Raw genomic sequence first — 19,985 nt, forward strand, 5'->3', positions numbered from 1 at the left:
TGGCAACAAAGTGTGAATTATCTTTCTCCAATGACTAATTTGAAAGATGGTAATTTTAGCTAGACTTGTGCTCTGATTTACTGAGCCTTAGGGTAACGGTCAGTTTGTTACCTGCACCCTTCAGATGTTGCTATATTGGAATGAGCACCGCAGTGCACTTTACTGGAGCATGAGCTGTAGAGCACACTAGTGTGTTGTGCTCCATGTCTTGTAGGGGCATGAAGTAAAAGTTAACTTGTTCGTGCCCACAGTCTTTTGGATCTGTGACCATTACCAGATTAGGGGCTGGACGTAATAAATCAGAATGTAATAAAATGAAGGGTAAAAAATGAAGGAAATTCAGTGGTGACAACTGACAAGGTATTGTCACACATATGTTACAACATCCTTACCCCCGACGAAGAATATATTCTAAAATCTTTGCATGGAGTTTTAGTCACACAATTCCAAGTAAAGCACATGGAAATCATACAGACAAACCTCTGAGCAGTTTTTAAACATATCTATGAAGTTGTCAGGTGAAATGCTGAATTCTCTTGCTCTATGGATTTGGATCAAACCCAATAAACTTCCTTAGCCACACTTTTTGTGTGTATTCTGTCACATATACAATGCTATACTCTTTGTGGTATACTGGCCCAATATTGGCCCCGCTCCACTGCAACACTTGCCCAGACTATGCATCTCTCCTTGTGCTATATTCACTGCTGAGAAAGAGCAACTCAGGTTTTGAAAGGGCTTTCATGCATTCTTGTAATTGCAGTGTGAACTGCTCATAGGGACTGGCCTGTGAATCTGCGTCCTAGGCTCCTATGAATGTTATCTGATATGTAGCACCTTCCTGACTCCACATCATGTCTGGCTGGCTAACAGTCAGGTACATAGAACTTTAAAGGGGTCCTATACTTGAAGGCTGAGCTTGAAAGGGAAACTATCAGCCAGGAGAGTCAATAAACCCATTAGTATGCATGGATGTGCGGGGGATTACTTGAGTTTTCCTCATGCTCATTCAAGGACATAATCCCACTCCACTCTTCCCACAGTAGCTCCACTGGGGTTAGGGTAAAATATGCAGAGAACAGTTCAGGATGGGCAGAGAGCTTGTTTCCATGAAGAAGAGAGATGCCTTAGACACAGGACAGTATTAATTTTATGGATGAGAACTTAGGAATTTTTACAAATATTGCCGTATTTGAAGTGTACCAGCTTACATACAACAGTGAAGTATCAAAAATAAATGCAGTGGTCAAAGCAACATTTGAAATAGAAACTGAGGGTATGTCTACATTGCAGCTGGGAATGTGACACCAAGGGCAGGCAGACACGTTAGCTCTCCTCAAGCTAGCAGTCTAAAAACAGTGGTGTGGATGTTGTGGCACTGATGACAGCATGGGTCAGCCATTCAAGCAGAAATCCAGGAGTCAGAGGGAATTGGACTTAGGCAGCTATCGCATGCTGCCATCTATGCTGTGACATCTACACTACTATTTTTATAAGTGCACTAACTTGAGCCTGTCTACCCAGGCAGGGAGATATGTATAAACATACCTGGAAGTGTCAAATCCGTGATTTCTGCTTATATTTTTTATCCTAAGATCTATCTGTGGTCTATATGAGGGGCCTGTCACTTGAGGATCTCAGCACTGCATGCTAGCTATAACAAATTTAAGATAAAGTAGTGTGCATTTCATTTGCTACTTGCCCTCTAGTTCAGTGAGGCAGAATGTGACATGATATCCATTAGACATTCTATGATTATATTTGTTGCTGCAATGTAGTAGACATAATGGTGTCTACTCACCAGAAACACAACACTTGTCTGCTGGTAAAGTGCTCTTGCCACACTGATGCGCTGGCGCTGTCCTCCAGAAAGATTAATACCCTGGAAGTAAACAAATTATTTCTTTTAATAAATTTATTATAAAACTTTCTGTCCCAGCTTTAAGATCAGAGTACTCAAACTTTGCTTTGTTAGAAGCTTGTGCAGAGAAAACATCCTAGACTGTAAGAACCCAGTCACATCCTTTTGAAAATGCAGCTCTCCTGTTCATGTGGGAAAGGAGCAGACCAGTTGCCTTGAAATCTGGAACTCTCTTGCTTATGAATTCTGAGTTAAACCGTACACAGCTGTAAAATTGTTGATGCTTTCATTGCTATTGATCAAATGTAACTGCAATGCAGATTACATTGACTTGCAGAGATGTTCCAGTTTTCCTCTTAAAAAAAAAGGAGGAAGAAGAGTGTCTCTGAAAAAGAGCTTTGTGTTGCTCAAAAGCTTGTCTCTTTTATACAAACAGAAATTGGTCAAATAAAAGATATTACCTCACCCACCTTGTATCACAGGTATATTTCACAACTTGGAGCAAATAACTTTCTCTCTCTTGGTATGTCTAGACTGCATCCCTCTGTCAGCAGAGGGATGCAGATTAGGCAGGTCAACATCACAAATGAGGCAGGGATTTAAATATCCCGTGCCTAATTTGCATAAAAATGTCCACCGCGTTTTGCCGACTCAGCACTTTGTTGGCAAAAAGCAGCAGTCTAGAGGGAGATCCGTCAAGAAAGAAAGCCTTTTTCGACAGATCCCTTATGCCTCCTGAAAGGAGGTTTACAGGATCTGTCGAAAAAGGCTTTCTTTCTCGACAGATCCCCCTCTAGGCCGACAAAGTTCTGAGTTGGCAAAACGTGGTGGAAATTTTTATGCAAATTAGGCACGGGATAGTTAAAACCCTGCCTCATTTGCAATGTCGACTTGCCTAATCTACATTCCTCTGCTGACAGAGGGATGCAGTCTAGACATACCCTCTGTGCCTTTATTTCTTCAACTGCAGTGTATTAGCATTTTCCTATTTCTCCAAGGTGTAGCAAGGCTTAATTTATGAATGTTTGTTAATTATGTGACACCTTCAGATGGCAGGTGCTCTAAAACTGTAAAGTTTTATTTTTATTATATGCCTATCCATAGAGACCAAGCTACGAAGAGTGAAGCTTGGGCACTGATATTTTAGATAGTGACTGTCAGACTAATAAAACATTCTGATAGCAGGGCATTTAAACCAGCACATTTCACACAAACGGCAATGTTCTTGTATTTACCAAACAGTGAGCTTTCAGACTAATGATCCAAAAGTCTATTTAACTCAAAGATTTATTTGGCAACTAAAGTACTGAAACGATTTAAAGAAAAAACACAAAAACAAATCCAGTAGATGGTTACTGACCCTTTCTCCAATCTGGGTTTGGTCTCCATGAGGAAGAATGTCAATATCAGGCTGAAGGGAGCAAGCATCAATTACTGCTTTGTACCTGTGGAAACAAAAAAGATAATGCAAAATCCACAGAGATATTGCCAGAGATACGCACTATCTACCTGCACAGAAGCAAAGATTAACCAGCTGTAAAAAGTCACACGGTGGAAAAGGTGTTTGTTAGGCAATAATTGTTCTAATGGAGCCCCTTTCAATCATAATCAAGTAAATACCATTTTAGCTAGTGAAGCACCTTAGGCCAACTCCCCAAATCAATTAAAATATTTAAATGCTAAAAATAGAGCAGGCATGGGTTTCTCTTGTTTGCAGAATCAGGGCCTTAATTTCTTCTGTTTGTGTGGTTCTCTCTCAAACAACAGAAAAAACCCATGGTATTATTATATGTAAGACAGGTTGTACCTCCCTTAACTGGTCCAGCAACATACGTAGTTCGGCAGAATCACGGATGTTCCTGGACTTCAGAGTCCAGGTATACAGAGGCCGGTTGCAGGGCAGAAGTGGGGGGGGCGACTCAGCCAGGAGCCCTGTGTTGAGGGACGGGGGTGCAACAGGGAGTGCCAGAACCTGAGGCAGCTGCAGAGCCCCAGAGCTCCAGCCTGGGGAGTCATGGCCGGTCAGGCAGTAGTGGGACTTGGGTGGAGTCCTACAGCCAGGAGCAGCATGGGCCACGTTGGGAAGGACCCCTTGTTCTGGACCAATCAGGTCCCAGGGGTGCCAGACGAAGGAGGGCCAACCTGTATAATATTATAGATTTTTCTGTTGTATTTTCTCTGTTCACATATGTAATGTGATTGTATAGCCAACAAAACTGGGAGAAGAACTCAGGAGTAGAGATGGATGGGAAACAGTTTTCTTGTCTTCCAAAATTTTCAAGATTACATTTTTTTCCTCCATTCCATGCTGGAACAAAATGGAGACCGTCGCCAATTTTTCACCAGAGCCCAAAAGAAGTAATAGGAAACATATGAATAACAGCCAGCCAGAGAGACCCCAGAATAGCCAATAGCCCAGTAACTCAATTCCCTGCTCTGCTTGATTCTGATATTCTATTCTGGAGTTTCTCCCTCATTTTGATCAGAATTTGTGCTCTGGCCCAAGAAATGTTCATGCAAAAAAAAATCACCTTTTCTGTTGAGCAGCTGTTTCCCTGAAAAATTTCCATCCAGCTCTACTCAGGTACAGGTGAGGCACCTGAAACTATTTTAACTCACTTTAAGCATTTTTTAGGTTTCAAGTTAACAGGGTACTTGTAAAGATCTCATTCAATCAAATGAGATTGTTCTATTAATTTTAATTACGTTTAAAAGTCTCAGAGGCATAGCCATGGTAGTCTGTAATTAAAAAAAACTTAAAAAATAACAAATGGTGCTTAGAGACTAAGAAAAAAATATAGATGGTATCATAAGCTTTTGTGGGCACAACCCACTTCTTCTAATAAAAAAAAGTGAGTAGTGCCCACGAAAGCTCATGATGCTATCTACGCTTTTTGGTTAGTCTCTAATTAAGTTTATTTAACTTCTTCATAGGCTGGAACCCAAATGAATGTCTAGCAGCCAAGTTAGAGAACAGGGCAACTGGTGGCAAAAATGAGGGGACACAAGACACAAGAGGATGGAGGGAGGCTGTTCTCAGTAGTGATGGATGGCAGAATAAGGAGCAATGGTAACAAGTTGCAGTAGGGACATCTAGGTTGGATATTAGGAAAAACTATTTCACTAGAAGGGTGGTGAAGCACTGGAATGGGTTACCTAGGGAATTGGTGAAATCTCCAACCCTAGAGGTTTTCAAGTGCTGGCTTGACAAAGCCCTGGCTGGGATGATTTAGTTGGGGTTGATCCTGTTTTGGACAGGGGACTGGACTTGATGACCTCCTAAGGTCTCTTCCAGCTCTAGGATTCTATGATTCTAAGACAACATTACTAAGGCTACATCTATATTTACCAGCGTATCAACACTCTGGAGGTCAATCTTCTGGCATTTGATTTAGTGGGTCTAATAAGGATCTGCTAAAATCGAACATGATGAGGCTCATGTCAATGCTGGTACTCCTACTCCTCGCAGGGAGTAAGGGAAGTAGACAGGAGTGTTTCTCCTGTTGACCTCCCACTGTGGGGATAGTGCCCAACTTCAAATCAAGGTACATCAACTCCAGCTACGTTAATTACGTAGCTGGAGTTGTGTATCTTAAATTTGAATTTATTCCCTACTGTAGACCTGGCCTAAGTTCAGACACCACCGGGCCAAATTTATTGCTGGAGTCAATAGTTGCATGGGGTGTAAATCTAAGCAGAATTTGGGGCCCATAATGTTACTACTTAATTTTCTGGGCAATGAAAAACAGTCATTTGGAAACAAAAATGTTGCAACTGAGCACTTAGCAAGAACCCTTCAAATAAAAAACCCTACTCAAACTATTTTTAATTCTTAACTAGCTTTTTTTCCTGGTTTTTCCCTTCCTTTGTGATTAGAATCACTAACAGTAGAGATTCAATGCCAAACTGTACTCCAGCCTGTAAGAAAATGGAGCTCAAAGATCATCTGATTTGCCCAGGTAAAGAACAAAAGTTCCATTTATCTTCAGTAATATCTCAAATTTTTAAGATCAACTTACAAGAGAGTTTATGTATAAGCATTATTTTGGTCTATTTAACGTAGGTCAAACATAGATATTCTTTGGAAGGAACAAAGTTCATAAAATGAATTTTTTGGTGGATCTCCATATGTTCTGAAGTCAGCTGACCTTTCATTATACATACACTTTCACAACAAATGGATCAAAATACATAAATCTGGCTGAAGGAGCAGTTTGTAAATTTATGCCTCAGAAACATATGGTCAGTCGCTCACACAACAGATGGCCCGAGACCTGGGGCTGGAGTGTTTGCTTAATGCTCTCCTTTCAGAAAACACAGAATGGGTCTAGTAATTACTTTTGCAAGCATACCTGCTTCCTACCTCAACACAGCATTATATAAAGTGCAACAGACAATCTGAAAGACTGTAACCCTGATAGTGACCAGAGTAGTGACCTGAAGTTGCAAATGATACAAATATGAGAAGACAGTACACAGCGGAGATGCTGGCTCAGGAAGCATAAAATATGGGTAAATACAATGTAATGTACCTGGGAAATTATAAGGAATTTTCACAGTTTTCTTGTACAATGGTGCTTCAAGACTGAATAATAAACATCAGTAATGGCATGTGTATCTCTACGGAAGGTCAGTTAGCTGAAACAATGTTATGATTGGACACTTACTTTGGTAATCTGACAAACACTGGATTCTTTTTCAATGAAATGAGGAACTTTAGTACCAGAGTCTCAGCTTTATAGACGTGTAACATAGTTTTTTTAGGGGGGAGGGAAGAAAGAATCACCTCTCCTCCACACAAATGCAACTCCCGCGGAAGCCAAGGTGCTCAGCTACAGCTCTTGGATCCAAACCCCTCCCAGAGTCAGGAGGAGAGGAGGTACACCATCAGAGCAGATGTGACTGAATGCATCGGGACCAATTTTGAGTTTGCTCTTGCCAGTATAAATCTGGATTATCTCCACTGAAGTCAATAGAATTAAACTAGTAACAAGCAGGATCAGAATTCGGCTCCTGTGTCTGTCGCATATAGGAGCAGATAAATTACACCTAATTCTGCTCCCCGTTACACCAGAATGAAATCAAAGTGTTTGAGAACAGAATTTGGCCCATAGCCATCAAGCTTGCTGAGTGGAAGACTCTCCCTTCTCTCAGGAACATATGTCCATTGAACACTATCTGCATGGCTACAAGTTCCCTCTTGCAGACAGCTAGCAGTAGTACATCTGCTGCCAACACAGGACTGCTGGCGAAAAGTAGATCCCTGGGCCTCTTGCCCATGTAGTGCATCGTATCAAGGCACCATTATTGGTGAATCAGGTAACCAAGGAGGAGACTTTGACCTTAGCCATGAAGTCTGAAAGGTACTTAATCTTTCCTTCCTTTTACTGGCAACAGGCTGAAACTTGTTACCTTTGTTTGTTGAAGGGGCTTTCAAAAGTGATATTCTCTTCCACAGTAGCATTCAGCAGCCATGGTTTCTGTGAGGCATATGCCACTGATCCTCTTTTCCTGGAAAAACAGGTATTCCCACCTTGTTAGTGCAATAAACCCAAACACACACATAATGCAGAATCTGGTAATGAGTCTTCACTAATGCTTCCTTTCTATTTCCCATCATTACGGCAAATGAGTTTTCCACACATCACATCTTTCACCAAAGAAATGTTATAGAATTAGAACTCCCTACTGCATATTGCCATTGTTTTCCTAACAAAGGTTTTGAGTGGGAAAACATATTTGTTCCCTAATTAATTTTCTTCTTTGACATAAGTTTAGGATAAAGTGAACAGCATGGTCTGCTTGAGTAATGTGGATGCTGTGAGGTAAACCAGTAACAGCAAGGAAATCCGGGACAGCATTGCTGTGAAAGCTTAATAGAAAGTGTATAACAACTGACAGACTGTTATCACAAGGGAAAATATATTATATTACAACAGGGATATTCTGAAAAAGCATATTTAAAGAGTTCAAATAACAACCACCACCACCACACTATTTTTCCAACACAATAATAGCTCTTTGGAGACATTAGTATTTTTCAAAGTAAAATATTTTTGGGTCAGGCTGCCTATACCATACAAAACCAGGAAGGGGCTAGTAGTAAGGAAGACTCTGATAGATTCCTCGTGGGGAGTTGTGCCCATTTTGTCCTACCAAATGGATTGTTTAGAACAAATAGGGTAGGGTCAGCCTCAAGAATCTGCAGGTCTCAGAGATTACACCAAAGTCATTATCACGGAAGGCCTGATTCTGTGCTTCTCCCACTCCCCAGTATTTCAGAAGCATGGTTACAAGAGATTTCTCCCTAGTGATAGACCAGAGTAGGTGCCTCCTTCATTATGGAGTAGGAGGTTACCTCAGTGCAGGGTCAGCTTCACTGTACTGACTAATGCAAGTGGAGGACTCTAAGGGTGTGTCTAGACTACATGCCTCCGTCGACGGAGGCATGTAGATTAGCCAGATCGGAAGAGGGAAATGAAGCCGCGATTAAAATAATCGCGGCTTCATTTAAATTTAAATGGCTGCCCCGATCTGCCGATCAGCTGTTTGTCGGCAGATCGGGGCTGTCTGGATGCGATGCGCCGACAAAGAAGCCTTTCTTGATCGACACAGGTAAACCTGGTTTCACGAGGCATACCTGTGTCGATCAAGAAAGGCTTCTTTGTCGGCGCATCGCGTCCAGACTGCCCCGATCTGCCGACAAACAGCTGATCGGCAGATCGGGGCAGCCATTTAAATTTAAATGAAGCCGCGATTATTTTAATCGCGGCTTCATTTCCCTCTTCCGATCTGGCTAATCTACATGCCTCCGTCGACGGAGGCATGTAGTCTAGACACACCCTAAGTGCCTTGTAGTATCAAGACCTTAATTCCCAGATATGTAGCTCAGACATCTTTGGATAAATTCAAGGTACAGACCTCTTAGTGGCCTTCCTCAGGCAGTTTCAATGAGAATGCTCCCCAAAGGAAGATTAGCAAGATTTGGCCTGTTATGTTTTATTTGCATTAAATATATTTTTTCCTTTTAAAAATGTTGCCTCCCTCCCCCTGTTTACCATCTTTGTCTGCTAGAGCAGCCATTTCATCATTCCTCCTCTTGCTGGACATAAATGCAATACAAATAATGTGCTGATCGTGTACTGGGCATCTTGCTTATTAGAAATTCAGGCCATCTGCCCATATCTTCTGTCAAGTCTAAACACCAGACATGCCTAGAAATTTGTAGGAAACGCAAGTTTTTTGAATGACCTGAGAGTATGATGCTGCCCCAAAGGGATAACACCACATTTCAGACATCACTTCTGAATACAAAATGCATGCGCTCAGTAGAAATTTTAATTATGTTTGATGAATATTCCTGGCTCACAGGTGAAATGACAACTCAAAAACGCTCTGCTCCTAGGTCAAACTCATCACCGGCATTCAGTCATAACTCAAAAAGAAACCACTAGTTACATGAGTGTATCATGATTATGAGGAAACAAAAGGCAGAAGTAAGTAGCACTTTAAAGACTAACAAGATGGTTTATTAGGTGATGAGCTTTCGTGGGCCAGACCCACTTCCTCAGATATTGATCAGATATTTATCAATATCTGAGGAAGTGGGTCTGGCCCACGAAAGCTCATCACCTAATAAACCATCTTGTTAGTCTTTAAAGTGCTACATACTTCTGTTTTTTGTTTCAGCTAGACCAGACTAACACGGCTACATCTCTATGATTATGAGGGTTAGCCAGCAGCCTGGTGATTAAGGGGTTAACTACACCTAGCTAGGTGGAGTGGCCAATAGGAATGCAGGTAGGACTTTCAAACTGGGACAAAGGAATTTGGGTTTTTCCCTCTTTTGTCTCTGAGAGTTCCTCTGCAGCTACAGAGAGGGACAAACATGTCTCTCTCTCTCCAAGAAACAATTCTTCACTTTCTGTAAGTAGGGTAAAGTTTAGATAAATTCGTTAGGTTTTATTGTTTTAAGGGTGGGGTATGGGACCTGATATCTGGCACTGCTTAAGAGATGTTTGGCTTTTCTTTTTAACTAAGATCTAGCCAATGGTGTAATTCCTCCATGAGTATATTTTGTTATCTTCCCATCTAATCATTATGCTTGCAACAGGAATACTGTTGTAATAATAAAAGTTTTTCTTTTCTTATTATTAACCTGGTATTAGTTAATTGTGTGCCCTGATTTTTATTATAGGGGTGAGATTTCCCAATGATCTTTCCCCTAATCTCATTATTAATATTTGGGTGGTGGCAGCGGAAGTTTTATTCCCAAAATCTAGGGTTTTAAGATTTTGGGGGAAGCTTTATACCAAAGTCTGGTAGATAAGGCTTTGGGGTACACTTGCTGGCCCCCACTTCTGCATTTATCATGCCAGAGTGGGAAAGGAGCCATGACATGGTGGCATAGCAGTGAGATTATTTTGAGAACCCAGGATTTTTAAAAGGACACAGGTTTTTCTTTTGAGTGGCAAGCTTTGCAGTTTTTTTCTCGTTTTTTTTTCTTTTGTTTTCTGGGCTGCTTCAGGGAGGGCAGACAGAAGGTTAAGCTTAAGCCAGATATCAGGTCCCCTATTCAACCCTTAAAACAATAAAACCTAATGAATTTATCTAAACTTTACCCTACTTACAGAAAGTGAAGAATTGTTTCTTGGAGAGAGAGAGACATGTTTGTCCCTCTCTGTAGCTGCAGAGGAACTCTCAGAGACAAAAGAGGGAAAAACCCAAATTCCTTTGTCCCAGTTTGAAAGTCCTACCTGCATTCCTATTGGCCACTCCACCTGTCTAGGTGTAGTTAACCTCTTAATCCCCAGGATGCTGGCTAACCCTCATAATCATGACAGTGTGAGAAGTTTATGTATAATTTTTAGAGGAAATCAGTGCATGTATTATAGGTAGGGCTCCACCACATTAAAAAAATGCATCATGTACTGTGAAATCTGGTCTTTTTGCCCCATGAAATCTAGTCTTTTTCTGTGCGTTTACCCTACAGTATACTGGTTTCAGTGGGATACCAGCACTTCTCAAACTGGGAGTTCTTACTTAAAGGGAGTTGCAGGGGAGTCATACGGTTATTTTAGGGGGGTTGAAGTTAAGGATGCCAACGTGTCGACTACATGCATTTCCCGCCCTTGCTGGCTCTGGTACATTTAGGACACCAAATCTGAGCAAACAAAAAATAAATAAATAAAACATTTAAAAATATTAGAACTGGTGAGCTATCTACCCATTTCAAACCCTTTATTGTGTTTCTGGAACCATGTTTCCTGAGTTTTTGCACAATTCATGAATGTCTACTACTGATCAGCAAAAACATTACAAGTGCGCACAAAAGTGCCCTGGCAGATATGAAGGAAGAACATATGTTCTACATTCATCTTTATGCCAATCTGTGCCACTCTTTCATTTTTACAAAAAATAAAATGAATCTATGCCCCCTCTCTCCCCCAAGTCTGACTCACATCTCAGGGAAGTAGAATGCTAATGCACCACCTATGAATACGCAGAAATATCCATTAAGGTCATTGTCTAATTTATCTAAAAATGTCTACACGCTTAATTGCTTTTCTGTTTGTTTTCATCTGTTCTAAAGCTTGCAGCAGCTGCACAGGAAGTAAAAAAATTCAATATGATTTCTCAGGAGGCAAAGTAGTTGCTACTCATTCATAAGATACCCATGTTTTTGCGAATTAGGTTTTAAAGTACCCTACCTGACTTCCGTGTCAACGGCAGTTTCCTTCTCTGGGCTGCAAAAACCAAGAGAGAAGTTTTTTTGTGTTTTTTTTATCTGCAGACATCTTGCCAGGCAAATTAAAATATTCTAATTGTAAAAATGTGAAACTAAATAAGTTATATCGCCTTTTTATGGTTAACATTCCAAATATAGTATCACAACTATAGCTGTTCAGAGGTAAATCTCCTTAGTAATACAACACTGGTTTTTTTTTGGACATTTATGATAGGGAAATTTATCAGAGAAACTGTCATCTAGGCTTGGGAAAAGCTGCATGCCCTTAACAGTAATTGAGGAAATGCTAAGTATATTACACTATTATATATGTTGCCTTAATTAATCCCCTCATAAAAATTTTAGAATCTTTTTTAAGTTTCTCAATTTTGATTTAATGCAGATACCGTAAATCATTCTTGTACAGATGCAACTATCAGACAATGGAGTGCATCTCCTCCATACTTTTGCAGACTTCTTACACACAAAATTCCCATTTATCCCACAGGATGTTGCATAAAGATTGCAGAAGGTGTGCCCTATTGTACATTTAGGATATTTTTCAATTTCAGACACAAAAACATGCATGCAAAGTCTGGATTATTTACACATTTTTAAAAACAGCTGATGGAAATGAGAACTGCACACAAAGGTGTCCAATGCTGCAGGAACAGGGCATTTATAATTGTAAGGTACTGTAACTATTTTTCTGTATGTCATATAATTCGGGAATTCATACGGAGTTAAATTCTGCTCTCAATTCTCCATCCAGTCACTCTGATTTTAGTGGAGTTACACAAACATGAATCAGAGCAGAATTTTGCCTTTAGTGCAAATACAATGTATAAGGAATTCACATGCTGTTTAAAAACTCAAAATGCAATCACAAAGGAAGATAAGAACTTTTAACAAAACATATGTAGTAGAAAGAGTAACAAATAAGTTCAGTTTTATGCTGAAAAGCCTCCTCAAACACAAGGAGCTCTATTTATATGTAAATATCAATATCCATAGACATTACAAATGCACAAATTTATAAAAAAAAGTCTTACATCCTGAATGAAATGTACAGTTATTCCTCTTGTTGTTAGTAAGGCTAAGGATACACGAATTACTTCTAATAATTTGAAAATTTAGTGCTAAAATGAGCATATATTATAGCTAATATAACAAATGGTGCACACTAAATTTGTTCAACAGTAATTTTGACTACATTTTATCAGTGGCCTGTTTATTAGATTATTTTCATTGTCCTGGCTGCATTTTTAGTATCACGGATTATGACACAAATAATAAAATAACTAAGGTATTAATTTAATGTAATGCAAACCAATAAAGAATCAGCAAGCCATTTGACTTCAGTCTCTTCATAAGCAGTCAACTGATAGCCCCTTATTCAGCAAAGAATGATTAGTTATTTGACAATGAGAAACACGTAAGGAGAACAGAAAACGTGAAATCAGATGCAGGAGGTAAGTATAAGGAATTGCAGATAAAGGGGCTGTCAAGGAACTTCAGGGAGTAAGAGGGACGTATACTATAGGTCAGGAATCAGATCTTGTCAAAGGGATTTATCAAATGCATAGTTAGGTGGGAAGAAAGCATAGTCAAAGATACTTAACTTAATGGATTGGGAGACAAACTTGAGAACTAAGCAAAACAATAGTGAATAGGAGCACGAGGATCCAAAAATAAGAGAAAACGGAGTAGTTAATGCTTCAGAGATGCAGGAAGACATTTGGGTCAGCTACGGATATACAGTGTAGGGAGAGTTAGGCCTCGTATACACTAATGGGCACTGTTGATCTACTTCAACTCTGCAAATAGAGCTGAAGCCAACAAACTCACCGTGGTGCCTTGAATGAGGTAAGGTTAGTGGGGGTTGCTCTCCTGTTGATGCTGGCTACTCTTTTCATCTTGGTGGTGTATCAGCATCGATGGGAGTGCATTTGGAGATTGATTTATTGTATCTGAGCAGACATGATAAATCGATTCCTGGTGTAGTGTAGACAAGGCCTGAGGGTAAAATCCAGGCTCTGCTGAAATCAATGGGAAGGTCTCATTGATTTTAATAGGGCAAGGATTTCGCCCATAATTTGACAGAACTGTCACCCATTCAAGGCTTGCCATTCTTGATGTTTGCATGCCAGGCTAACGTGCCAAACATAGCGATGCCTGCTTCAAAAATCTAAGCTGAAACTCTCCTCTAAAATTGGTAGAAGGAAAATGTGATCTCCATGTCCACATGCCAAACCAAGGCATGGACTAATGTGTACTCCCCACATTTTTTTTTTAATTTCACACATAGGATGTGAAAATAAAAATCTCAAAACAAGATGCAGGTCACAAGAGAAGGTTAAAAGTGAAAGATTGCAGTAACAAATGAGACGTTTAGAGTGATAGTGCTGAAAGTGCTGATTAGTCATGAAAATGCAGAACTAGGAAATAATCTGATTTAGGAATTTACACTGGGATTTGTGAAAGCACTTAAGTGATTTAGGAGCCTAAGTCATTTAGGCGCTTTTGAATTTTTTACCCTCAGGGGCACAAGAGCACAAGCCCCAATTACTTTTAAAAACACTCTCTAGTAGAATTTAATAGTTTTACAAGATGAATTCCCCTTTGGTTCCTTTCCCTGTGATTGTTTTAGTAGGAAGTAGAAAGACCAGCAAGCACATATAATACCATACCTGACATCTTCCCCTGTCTCGCTGTCGGGAGTACTGCTGCATCACAAATAAAAAGCAGACAGAGATGGTTTACTTAAGTAAATGTGAGCAATCTGCCCCAGAAAGAATAACAATTAAATTCCACTTTGTGTGTAGACTGCAAACACTGTATATCACAGGCTGTGGCTGTTTGAAGACAGCAACATCTGTTTTTTCTACAGAAATTGCACTTTGTTTTAGCAGTCATAAAAAAGGGAATTTGTGACCAGCAGTTTTTCTCTCACAGTCAGCTCATTCAGCTCTGACTATCACTTGAGGCTTGCAACCCACACTGTTCTATAATAGGCATGTCTTTCTAGCCAGAGTTAACACTGTTCTTTGGAGGTGTGTGTACGTACGTAGGTGTGTGTAAAGGACAGAAGATTACTGCCTGGGCTATTTTCAAATGTATCAAGCCATCTAAAAACCAAGTTGTTGTGACACAGCAATATAGGATATCTATAAATGTACCGTGCCATTTATTAATCATGCTAATTTCAGGTCAAGTGAGAAGATTGGAAATCAACGTTTGCGTCCAATAGGGATAGCCACATAAAAGTAGGAAGGAGCACAACTGTAGTGCTTTAACAGGAGCTACCTAACTATTCAACCTGTGCTAACATATGCAAGTTTGTGCAGGCACATGGTTATGTTCCCTTTGAAAAGTTAGTCGATAATAAGTCAATCATGATACCTAAAATTTAATTGAGTACAGAATTCCTCAGCGTTTGCCAATGTGTTATTGTATTGGTTCTATGCTTGTACTAAAAAACTTCCTCCTACACACAATTAACCTACATTGTATTCAACACACAATCAAAAATAAATCCCACTGCGTTTTCCTGTCCAAAAGCCCATGAATCTCAATGCAAAGTAACTGTATTCAACAGCAATACATTCGTTATTGAAACCAAGAAAAGCCTGATATATTGAAAGTCTTCTGCATCCCATCCATGTTCTGCACAAGGACAGGGGACAGTCCCTGCAGCAAACATCACTCCCAAAAGGGGCCAAGGAAGAGGGGACATAGCCTCACTCCCCTATGTCAGCCTGTGGAGTGGGCTAGGAGAAGGATTATACAGTCTGCAAAGTCCTCTTCATTGGATAGGACAGGAAGGGATTGTATCTCTCTGTGGCTGTGTCTAGACTACATGCCTCTGTCGGCAGAGGCATGTAGATTAGACAGATCAGCAAAGGCAAATGAAGCCGCGATTTAAATGATCGCGGCTTCATTTACATTTACATGGCTGCCGCACTGAGCCGACAAACAGCTGATCAGCTGTTTGTCGGCTCGCGCGCTAGTCTGGATGTTCCCCCTGTCGACATCAAAGCCCTTTGTCGGCAGCCCCGTTATTCCTCGTGGAATGATCATTTAAATCGCGGCTTCATTTGCCTTTGCTGAACAAACAAATCTACATGCCTCTGCCGACATAGGCATGTAGTTTAGACGTACCCTGTGTGAGGGGCAGCATAGACCCTCTCAGAGTCAGATAGGTCCCTGCTCTGTGTTTCTGTAGAGTACTGAGCAAATGTTCTCTGATAACATCTGTCCAATGTGCAGTGACAGTCAAAAAAAAAAAAAAAAAAAAAAAAAAAGCTAACAGGATGTTAGGAGACATTAGGAAAGTGATAGATAATAAGAAAAAATATCATAATGCCATAATAAAAATCCATAGCATGCCCACACCTTGTATACTACATACCACTGCTGGTTTGCTTCATCTCCAAAAAACAATCTATCAGAATTGAAAAAAGTACAGAGAAGGACACCAAAAATGATTAGGCGTATGGAACAGCTTCCATTTGAGGAGATAGTGTAAAGAGTGGAACGGTTTAGCTTAGGATGCAGACAAATAAGGGATAAGACAGAGGTCTATAAAATCACAAATGGTGTGGGAAAGTGATATGGAAATGTTATTTATCCCTTCACATAACACAAGAACTAAGGTTCACCCAATTAAATTCATAGGCATCAGATTTGTTTTAAACACAAGGAAGTACTTTTGCACATAAAACATAGATATCCAATGCAACACTTTCCCAGGGAATGTGTGAAGGCCAGTGGAGCCAGAATGGGTGGAGGGAGCAAGGGGCCCTATCCCTCACACAGTTTGAAAATGGAGTCCTGCTGGGGAGCCCAGGCAGCTGTGGTGTCCCTGCCACTGGCTCAAGTGGCAGGGGGCCTGAAAACAGCCAGGAGCTGCCTCTGCAAATTCCTCTTTCCACCCCTGCATCTCTGGAAGGCGGAGGGTTCCCAGTGGCTTCCTATAGCTAGCTGTCTGGTTCTTATCAAGGCCAGGCTGCAGCTCCCGGGCCTCTCCTAGAGCTGAAGCAGGGAAAGTTGCGCAGGCAGGCACTTGGATCACTCCAAATACCTTGTGTGGGGTGGCCTAGGGCACTGCCAGGGGACTGCTCCCCAACTCAAGAGGAGGACCCCCAGCCCTCCAATTTTGGGAGGCCTCCAGAGCCTTGCCCCAGGCTGTGGCTATTGGGGTCGGTCTGCAAACAAGGACTCCAGGCAGCTGAAGCCAGTGATTGCACCACTCAGTGCCACTAGAGCTGGGCGCCATGTTGCCTGTCCACCTGCAGTGCTGTGGGACCCACTCAGGTGCCTGCTTGCCTGCTGCTCCCCGCTCGAACTAGGAGTCTTGCTGCCCGCCCGCCCATGAGACCCCTCTAGTGCTGGAGAGGGTGGACTCTGGCAGGGGAAGGGGGCAGCAGGCGGGGATGCGAAGCCTCAGGCGGAAGGAGCTGGCTGCATCCAGGACTATCGTTCCCAAGCCCTGGCTTCACCTAACACCACCCATGGGCCTATCAATGGCTATTAACCAATAGGGTCAAGGATGCAACTCCATGGGTGTCCCTACACTTCTGACTGTCAGAGGCTAGGACTGGATCATTTAATATTTGCCCACTGACGCATCTGGAACTGGCCCTTGTCAGCAGACAGGATACTGGGCTAGATGGACCTTTGATCTGACCCCGTATGGCTGGTCTTAGGGTTACATTCCCCCAAATTCCATCTTCTTTTTGCTTTCCTTTCTGTCTTCAGTGTTCTTCCCCTTGCTTTAGCTCTCGATCCCCACTCTTCTGCATATTTATGGCACCTTAATTAGAAGACATTTTATTTCACTTCTGATAGTGACCACTGCATCTAAGGCCAAATTCTAAAAAGCTATTTAGGCACCTAAAGATGCAGACAGATGCTTAGGTGGTGTTTCAAAAGTGCCTAAGCACTTAACTCCCATTGAAATCAATGGTAATCTCACATTTCTCTTTAAAAATATATGAAGGAGATGCCTTCCAATTTCATTATAGCAGTGTCCTTGGGGGAAAAAATCTGGAGAGATGGAATTAACAGTTATTTTGTAAGGCGAGTTACTGAATTGCCCTGTACAGTAGCAAAGACCATACTGATCCTGGTGGCACATACTAATGGCTGAGCTAGGATAGTGAATTGTGATGATTATTAGATAAGAACTGTATAATCTGCCTTGCCAGAAACTGGGGCTGTTTTATCAAATCCGCGAAGCCCCCATCTGGTCGGTATACTGCCTGTGTACACAGTTTATGTGTAACTGAAGTCCACGGGAGTACTACAGACTGTAGTTCTGAAAGATGAGAAAAGAATCTTGCCCTAGTACAGCCCGTAGGAACAGTGCCAAAGTTGTTGCAGTTGGAAGCTCCTGTACGTGCATGTGACAGCAAAGCAAATGTGATCGCTGCTGGATTTGAACCTGTCACACTTTGGCACAATGAGAGAAAAGAAACTCAAGCCAGTCCTGACCTGTGTTCCCTTTGAGATTTTCTGACCATGAGCGGAGTGAGTTTTGGCTTGTGGACCAATATTTAGGTCATGTACGCTAGTGTGGATGTGTGCCACTATGGCACCCAATTTATTAACACACACACGTCCCCAGCCGCTGGGGCAGAAACCATCTCCTTTCCCCCGCCATGCGGCATGTCCTGTTTCCAGCTGCTGGGGCAGACCCTGCCCCATCCCCAGCCATATGGCATGTCCCGTTCCTGGCCACCAGAGCAGGACTCTCCCACCCCCATCACATGGCCAGTCCCTCCCCCCTGCCCCAGTGGCTCCCTCACCGTGCAGGCTCAGCTGGCTCCTCTTGCCGGAGCAGCCACCTGGTGTGTGAGTGCTGCTGTACGGCTCTCCACAGGAGGTGGGTGGGAAAAGAAGTTGAAGTCCGCGGCCATGCAGGCGTGCGCCTCAGTGGGAACGATGGTCCTGCCCCTTTTACACTGTTGTTGAGCATGTATTTCCCCAGCGAGTCAGTGCTATTCATAAATACGCTCTGGTAATGTCACGTGATTGTGTCTGCTTTTGTTTAGAATCGGTTACCATGACATTTCTCAATGAGAGGATTTTTAAACAAAATATTTACATCTTAACTGAAATGTTGGTTTTTCAGCTAATCAGAGTATAGGATGCCACACAGCTGCTGATACATAAACTTTCTTATGATTACACTCGGGTTTCTCTCCAAAGCTAGGTGGCCTAATAGAACACTGGACTAAGACTCAGGAGACTCGCTTTCTACTATTGGTTCTGCCAACAATCTGCTGGGGGACCCTGGGCAACTCACATCACCTACTCATGCCTCAGTTTCCCCATGTGTAAAATGGAAATAATGGTATTTACCTCCTTTGTAAAGCACTTTGAGCTACATATTACCATCAATTATGAAAATACTGTGCACTCTGATGTGGGCGGAGGGTCTGATTTGCATAACAACTTGCACAGATTCTTCTCTGAAAGAGTGCAGTATGCAAAATCCATGTTCATGAATTGGCTGAGAATCATTATTAGCAGATCAGAGTGCAGAGATTTGCACTGTAATTTCATGGTTGTTCCTTAATTCCCAGTCAGCTGCAAGAAGCCGTGTTTACATATGCTAGATTTCTCTACCACTGGTCCATAAACTTCAGGCAAGCAATTGTATCAGTCTCATGACACAGTGCAGCCAGTAAAACTGAAAAAGCCCATTCTGCTTCCTGTTTGCACACATTTATCTGACAATGAGCTGAGAGAGTGGAACATTATTGAAAATCTTATAAAAGTAAAATATATAGTACATTACTCAGTACATTACTTGAAATTTGACTTGATATTTGAAGACCAGGCTGCAATTGTCCCTTATTCAGGTTTTGGAGAGCAGTGCTCTCTGAACTGCCCTTACAAAATCAGAGACAAGTGAAGCCTGCCCTCGCTGGAGCACAGGAACAATTTATTCTTTGCCCCCTGGAAAAGGGCATATGGACAAGACTATGCTCCCCACCATGGCCCACAAAGCAGACCAGGAACATCAGAGAAGAATCCAGAGCATCTTGCTGTGTATCCAATATCTATGATTTGAGACCGCAGATGAGACATGGTGACCTATAGGACTAAATCCTCCATTTAGAAATGTATCCACAACATTCCCTGAATTCACAAGAACTGTGCACATGTGAATATAAGTAAAAAATATGGATGGAGATATGCCTATCTCCTAGAACTGGAAGGGACCTTGAAAGGTCATCATGTCTAGTCCCCTGCCTTCACAGCAGGACCAAGTACCATTCCTGACAGATTTGCCCCAGATCCCTAAATGGCTCCCTCAAGGATTGAGCTCACAACCCTGGGTGTGACTAGCTAAAGCTCAAACCACTGAGCTATCCCTCCCCCTATGGG

At 41.7% G+C, this 19,985-nt stretch overlaps 1 protein-coding gene across 4 annotated transcripts in view; it reads right to left on the minus strand.

Moving 5' to 3' along the window:
* Positions 1-19,985, minus strand: part of ABCC8 (ATP binding cassette subfamily C member 8) — a 135,380-nt gene that overhangs the window by 32,218 nt on the left and 83,177 nt on the right. For 3 of the 4 annotated variants that reach the window (XM_075928081.2, XM_075928079.2, XM_075928078.2), the window contains 5 exons: positions 14,279-14,314; positions 11,572-11,607; positions 7,274-7,372; positions 3,222-3,306; positions 1,802-1,882 (listed from right to left, as the gene is read on the minus strand). In XM_075928081.2, the coding sequence (XP_075784196.2) occupies positions 1,802-1,882; positions 3,222-3,306; positions 7,274-7,372; positions 11,572-11,607; positions 14,279-14,314 (337 nt within the window). The remainder of the gene's footprint in view (positions 1-1,801; positions 1,883-3,221; positions 3,307-7,273; positions 7,373-11,571; positions 11,608-14,278; positions 14,315-19,985) is intronic. The other variant, XM_075928080.2, reaches the window with a different exon arrangement.

This window comes from Pelodiscus sinensis, chromosome 5 (genome assembly GCF_052426305.1).
Source record: "Pelodiscus sinensis isolate ZL-2025 chromosome 5, ASM5242630v1, whole genome shotgun sequence".
Classification (NCBI taxonomy): Eukaryota; Metazoa; Chordata; order Testudines; family Trionychidae; genus Pelodiscus; species Pelodiscus sinensis.